At 35.5% G+C, this 7,537-nt stretch overlaps 1 protein-coding gene across 1 annotated transcript in view; it reads right to left on the bottom strand.

Moving 5' to 3' along the window:
* Window positions 1–556: 556 nt before the first annotated feature.
* Window positions 557–7,537, bottom strand: part of LOC111819382 (NKG2-A/NKG2-B type II integral membrane protein-like) — a gene marked incomplete at its 5' end in the record, with an annotated part of 20,535 nt that continues 13,554 nt past the window's right edge. The window contains 3 exons of the mRNA XM_023725830.1: window positions 557–597; window positions 1,032–1,126; window positions 1,439–1,539. Of these exons, the coding sequence (XP_023581598.1) occupies window positions 557–597; window positions 1,032–1,126; window positions 1,439–1,539 (237 nt within the window). The remainder of the gene's footprint in view (window positions 598–1,031; window positions 1,127–1,438; window positions 1,540–7,537) is intronic.

The raw sequence follows: 7,537 nt of genomic DNA, 5'->3' as shown, positions 1-7,537 counted from the left end.
AGACTAGTCCTGCTTCTACCACTTTTTGTGCTGGTAGAAGGTTTACTTTAGAACGACAGTGACACACAAACACATTGACACACATACCAAATGAGAGAGAGAGAGAAGGATCCAATGCCTAGTGAAACTATACTTTCAGGTATGAAGGGGAAATAAATAAATAAAATAAAATAAACACATTCTCAGATGTAAGAAAACAATGTGCTGTGAATGGGGTTTTCCAGGGAGCTGTGAGAAAGGTCAAATAATGACAATTTGTTGTTATGAGACTCTCAAGAGCTCCAAACTTGGTCTTCCTCTTGAGTAGTGGCATAGCTGCTAGTTTCCATGGCTACTGTGCAGCTGGGGAGAGGATGTTTGGTGTAGGCCAAATTAAAATGACACATATACTATCTTTCTTACTGAGGTTCAGCATTTTTTTCTTGAATAAATACTCCCTGTATTGTCTCAAGCCTTTGCTTAATTTGCAGAGTCTTGAAAAAGTTGATCCGAAAATTTCTTGCCAGTGTTTTCTTCCCTTTATAAAGGATATTTATAGAGGACTTCACTCCACCATTCAAGAAGTCTCAATCCCCAGTAGAGTTTTCATTGTGGAAACTGTTAAGCTGGTATGAAAAATTGTACTGAAATGTAAATGACCAATAATACACAAAAGAATAAAAAATTTGAGCACTCACAAAACTACATATTCAGATTTCTTATAAAACTACAGCAATTTATAAATTTTTATTTTGTTAAAAATTTATACAGATAGGTAAACATATTTAACAATATAAAGACTCACGGAACACAAGAAAGTTGTTATACTCACGGTTATACTTTATTACAGAAAAGAGTACGGATGAAAATCAGCCAAGGGAAGAAGTACATAGGGGAAAGTCCAGGAGGGTTCCAAATGTGGAGCTTCCAGATGAACAAATAATATAATTCATTGTAAGACTTTTACAATCATATTATTTCCATTGCATGAAATATAAAGATATCTGAAGGACTCCAAACTCAGGTGTTTTAACTCGAAATCTCATGCTTACAAATGTATATTTTTTCATCTCCACAACTGGCTGATTGAAGGCTAAATTCAAATAGCATTACACAGTTGTGTATAGGATTTGATGGCTCTATTATCCTGTAATACATAAAAATGCAAAAACATTATATTTTTGTGTGGTAATCCATAAAAAAATGGCATTTTCTATGCAATGATAATAAAAAGATGTTATAAAAATGGGTAATGACATTTCTCACAAAATATTAGTAATAATTATTATGAACCCTGAGTACTTCCTTCTTAACTAATATTTATATCAATATTTCATGTCATTAATTTTCAATTTTTCTACTTGTCTATAATTCAATTTAGTCCTATTTATTAATATTACTTATCTGACTTTTTCTTTTGTATTTTTTCTTCTATATGATGTCATTCAGAAAAACTTACGTTTGGTTGGAAGGTGAGCCATTTATCCATAACCAGGAATAATCACTGCTTTCACGAGAGAGTCCAATCCATGAAAAAGATGATAGAATCTCCATAAACATCTATCATAAAACAAAAAATTCTGTTTTAATAACCATTATAAAGACTTTCATTACTTTAAAGCATGCAGATAGTGTTTTCTTTTACTTCATCTTTAATTTTCAAAACAAGAGTGCTAGATTCTAACATTAAAAATATATTGAAGTTGAAAATCAAATTTCATACTGTCAAAAACTTTCACAAATGTGTTTGATTTTCATCCAAAAGTAACTATTTAAATATTAATACTTAATAGTCTTATTCTCCTAGTTTCACTAAAAAAAAGTTTAAATTCATGTAACTTAATAGTTGCAAGGGTTCGATAAACTAGCATAACAAAACAAAACAAATCCACTTCCATTGATTCGATTCTGACTCGTAGCAATTCTATAGGAGAGAGTAGATCTGCCCCAGAGGGTTTCCAAGGTGGTATCTTTACAGAAGCAGACTGCCACATCCTGCCCTCATGAAAAACCAGCATAGTAAGGGTTTAAATAAGTCTCCAGATACTATTACCTTCTTCCCTCCAAAACAGTGTATTTTTCTACTATGTTTTTCAGAGTTTGGTTTTGTAAAGGAAATTAAAGGGCTGCCATTGAGAAGATACATGACGTAGAAGTCAAACATTTTGTTTTCTGGGCCCCACCTCTTTCTTTAACTAAACTAGTCCTGCTTCTACCACTTTTTGTGCTGGTAGAAGGTTTAATTTAGAAAGACAGTGACACACAAACACACTGACACACATACCAAATGAGAGAGAGAGAGAAGGATCCAATACCTAGTGAAACTATACTTTCAGGTATGAAGGGGAAATAAATACATTCTCAGATGTAAGAAAACTAAAAGAATGTGTCAATAGCAAACCTACTCATTACAACTGACTTAAAAACGTTCTTCAAACAAAAAGAAATGAATAGGAAAGAATTTTGAAGCATCAGAAGGAAGAAAGAACATGAAAAGAGTAGAAATATGAGTACATACAATAGACTATTATTATCCTCATGCGTTTTCTGAACCATATTGAATAATTTAAACAAAGATTACGATACAATCTGCAAATCAGTTCAATAAACATTTAAAAGTGGAGAAGGTCCATAGTGACCTCATACGACAGAATAGAACTTCCCCATAGGGTTTCAAATGCTGGAAATTTTTACAGAAGCAGATTGCCACATCTATCTCTCCGTGGATTAGAACCGATGGCCTTTTCTTTAGCAGCCCAGCACTTAACAGGTAAACCACCAGGGATTTTAATGGAAGTGAGGTTTTCACATTTTACTGGAAGTATAAAACACTGATACCAGTAGACCTTGAAAAGTTTCATTTGCATATCAAAATAGCCAGCTCAATCCTCAAGAAAAGTATACAAAGAAATAGAGTAAACACCACTACAATTAAATAATATAAAATCCTAAAAATGCTCATAAAAACTTAAAAATGCTCGAATTACCCACAAGTAGGCAAGAAAGAACAAGAGAAAAAATCACCAGAAGTAACAACCTGAAATAAATAAATAAAATGACAAACGAGCCCTGGTTTTGATACTGTGCTGTAGTGCTACAGGATGTTACCACTTGCAGAAACAGTGTGAAGAATACACAGAATCTCTCTGTATTATTTCTTATAACTGCATGTGAGTTTACCATCAGCTCAAAATAAAATTTAAATTTTTAAAAAAGTTAATGATGTTTGCAACAACTAATAGCATTCATTTGAAACAGGGATGAAATAATCCTGAAATTGCTTCAGCAAAAAAGTGACCATCTAAGCCACATGCTATGCTGTACCGTTACACATAAGGCTAACTGCTAAAAATTTTGCAAAATAATTTCCCTTCCATTATGCCATTTCAAAGCTATAACGGTAAAACATCTACTAAGCAAAAATATATTGATTTTGGTTCTTTGTTGTTGTTGACTGCTATTGAGTCAGCTTAGACTCATAGCCACGCTGTGTACAACAGAACGAAACACTACCTGATCCTGCTCAACCTTCACAATCATTATTATGCTTGAGCCCATTGTTGCAGCCACTATATCAATCCATCTCTTTGAGGGTCTTCCTCTTTTCTGTTTGTCCTCTATATTACCAAGCATGATGTCCTTTTCCATTGACTGGTCCTTCCTGATAACATGTCCAAAGCCAAAGTATGTGAGATAAAGTCTCCCCATTCTTGCTTCTAAGGAGCATTCTGGCTGTACTTCCTCCAACACAGATATATTCGTTCTTCTGGCAGTCCATGGTATGTTCAATATTCTTCACCTACTCCCTAAATTCAAAACCATCGATTCTTCTTCAGGCTTCTTTACTCATTGTCCAGCTTTCACATGCATATGAGGCCATTGAAAACATCATTGCTTGGGTCAGGTAATTTCATCCTCAAAGTGACATTTGCTTTTTAACAGTTTAAAAAGAGACCTTTTGCAGCAGATTTGTCTAATGCAGTACACCATTTGATATCTTGACTGCTGTTTCCATTGGTATTGATTGTGAATCCAATTAAAATGAAATCCTTTACAACTTCAATGTTTTCTCTATTTATCATGATGATGGTTATCGGTCCATTGTGAGGACTTTTGTTGTCTGTATGTTGAGGTGTAATCCACACTGAAGGCTGTAGTCTTTGATCTTCATCAGTAAGTGCTTCAAACCCTCTTGGCTTTGAGCAAGCAAGATTGTGTCATCTGCATATCAAAGGTTGTTAATGAGTCTTCCTCTAATCCTGATGCTGCGTTCTTCTTGATATAGTCTAGCTTCTTGGATTATTTGCTCAGTATACAAGTTCAATAAGTATGGTAAAAGAATACAACCCTAAAGAACACCTTTCCTGATTTTAACCATGCAGTATCCCCTTGTTTTGTTCGAATGATTGCCTCTGGTCTGTGTACAGAATTTACATGAGCAAAATTAAGTCTTCTGAAATTCCCATTCTTCGTAAAGTTATATATAATTGTTATGATCTGCTCAGCTAAATGTCTTTGAATAGTCAATGAAATACAGGTGAAAATCTTTCTAGTATTCTCTGCTTCTGGCAACGATCCATCTGATGTGAACAATGATATCCCTCATTCACTTCTGAACCCAGCTTAAAGTTCTGGCACTTCCCTGTCAATGTGCAGCTTCATCTTCTTTTGAATTATCTTCAGTAAAAATTTTGATAATTTTTGCATTCTGTTTGATCATTTTTCTCTGGAGTGGGTATAAATATAGATCTGATAGGTTAATTTTTTTTTTATTTGAAAGTCTATGCTATACAAACACTAATCCAAAAAAAAAAAAAAATTGCAGTGGCTATATTACTGTGTGTCACAGATTGAATTGTGTCCCCAAAAATATGTTTCAATTTGGGTAAGTCAGGATTCCCAGCATTGTGTGAATGTTCACCACTGTGTCATCTGATAGGATTTTACTATGTGTTGTAAATTCTATCTCTATGATGTTGAGATGGGATTACTTGCAGTCATGTTAGTGAGGTAGGACTTAATCTACAAGATTCGATTCTGTCTTTAGCCAATCTCTTTGAGATATAAAAGTCAGAAGCGAGTGAAGAGACGGGGGACCTCGTACGTCCAAGAAACAAGAGCCAGGAGAATAATGCATCCTTTGGACCCGGGGTCCCTGAACTAAAAAGTTCCTTGAACAGGGGAAGATTGATGACAAGCACCTTCCTCCAAAGCCGAGAGAGAAAGAAAGCCTTTCCCTGGAGCTGATGTCAAGAATTTGGACTTGTAGCCTACTAGACTGTGAGAGAATAAATTTCTGTTTGTTAAAGGCTTTCACCTGTGGTATTTCTGTTACAGCAGCCCTAGATAACTGAGCTACTATGTAACAAAGTAATGTCCAGAACAAGGAATATTACAAGAGTTAAAGAGGACCATTATATAATGATAAATGAGTCAATTGATCAAAAAAGACAAAATAATTTTAAATATGTATGCACCTAACATCAAAGCTTCAAATACATAAAGCAAATCTGATAGAGTTCAAGGTGAAAAAGACAAATCCACAATTTTAACTGTTGACTTTAGTACTCTTCTCTCTCTATTCAATAGAACATGTAGACAGAAAATCATTAAGTAAATAGAAGAGTTGAACATCGCTATCAACCATCTTAACCTAATGGACATTCATAGAACTCGTCACGCAATAATGTACATTATTTTACATGCACATAGGATATTCACCAACATAGACCGTACATTGGGCCATAAAACAAACATCAACAGATTTTAAGAAACTAAAATCATACTACAAAATATTTTCTTTTAATACAGTGCTGTAAAGTTAGAAATTAATAGTAAAAGAGAATATGTGAAGAACTTAAACAACCTAAGAGGTCAATGAGAATGTCACAAAGAAAAAAAAATGAATAGAATGACATGGAAACACAGCATATCAATATTTGTGAATTGTATTAAAGCAATGTCAAGAGGTAAATTTACCACATTAAATTCTTATTTTATAAAGTAGAAAAGGTCTGAAATAAATGATCTAACTTCAACTTCAAGAAATAAAGAGAAGAGAAAAACTCAAATAACGAAGAAAAAATACATAAACATAATAGCATAAATTAATGAAAATGAAAACTGCAAAACAGAATAAATAAATGAAACCAAATCATTTTCTCAGATAGGTTAATTAAATTGATGAACCTCCAACCAGAAAGACGAATACTACTAAGAGAGAAGGCATCAATTATATAAAGAAATCAAAAGAGGGAACACAACTACGGATCTTATGATCATGAAGATTGCACAGGAATGGGCAGCATTTTGCTGTGTTGTACTTAAGGTCGCCATTAGCTGGAGGTGACTTGATGGTAACTAACAACAGCAACATCAACAATTACAGATATTACTGAAATAAAAACGGATAGTAAAATGTTCTGAAAAACTATGCTAATAAATTTTGCAATCTTGGTGAAAACAAAATGATTGAATACACCAAAGTTCCCTTAAAAAATAAACTAATTAGAGGACTTCTGGCAAAATGGCACTCTAGGCAGTAGCACCACGCCGTCCTCCACAGGAAAGTTCCGAAAAACTAAGCCAAACAGAGACAACAGCAATCCTGAAACCCTAAAACATCAAATGAAGATATTAAAAAAAAACTCATCCAAGCACCAATGGAGTGAGAAAACTGACAGAGAACAGAGAGCGAGGAGAGATTCATGCAGAAGTCCCCTATCAGCTAATGCAGCGCGGATCCGCCATCTTGGACTCCTATCAGAGACCAGCACATAGAGGGTATGAGAAAGCAGCTTCACGGAGCTTCCAGCAGGAGACAATTTGCATTATACGCTTTCCCACCCCCTGCTCTTCTTCACCCCCACTCAGCCTCCTCTGCTTCCAGCGGCCACAGTCTCTTGTCTGGAAAGCACCAGCGGCTTGGGTTCCAACCGCCCGCCCTGGCTGGCTCTCTGACTACTATTTTTTTTGCTTTTTTTCCACTTCTTTTGTTCTCTTCCTTACCTCTCACCACCTCCCCCTCCTTTCACTCAAATACCGGGCTCTGTGCTCCATCTTTGCTTCATCCTGAGGGGCCGTGGAGCTCTGTTTGAGTGTGGAACAGCTTCCTGGTCTGGGCTGCCATGCTAGTGGGATCCAGGGGCTTTTGTTGGTTTGTTTGTTTTGAATTGTTTGTTTGTTTTCTTATCCTTTGCTTGAGTTGGTAGCCCGTGATGGCCAGGCGGTGCTGCACTTCTTGGAACCTACCCCCTTAGCTTGCGCAGACATGCACAGGGATCCCTGAGAGCATTTCATTTTTCGAGGGTTTTTTTTTTTTTTCTGTTTTCTTGGGGGCTTTTCTTGTTCTTTTTTTTTTTTTTTATTAAATTTGTTTTGTTTTCTTTTCCCTCTTTTTCCCCTTTTGTCTTTCTTCATTACTCAGTTTCTCATCTCTTTATATCTTCCTTCTCTTTCTGTTCCTTGAATACCTGGCTTTGTATACCTCTACGCCTGCCAGCCAGGCTGTACTGCAACACCTGAGAGCGAGTTCCCCAGACCTCATAGTTGCACCAGT

Source organism: Trichechus manatus, unplaced genomic scaffold, assembly GCF_000243295.1.
Source record: "Trichechus manatus latirostris isolate Lorelei unplaced genomic scaffold, TriManLat1.0 scaffold00439, whole genome shotgun sequence".
Classification (NCBI taxonomy): domain Eukaryota; kingdom Metazoa; phylum Chordata; class Mammalia; order Sirenia; family Trichechidae; genus Trichechus; species Trichechus manatus.
This window is presented reverse-complemented; position numbering and strand designations above follow the sequence as displayed.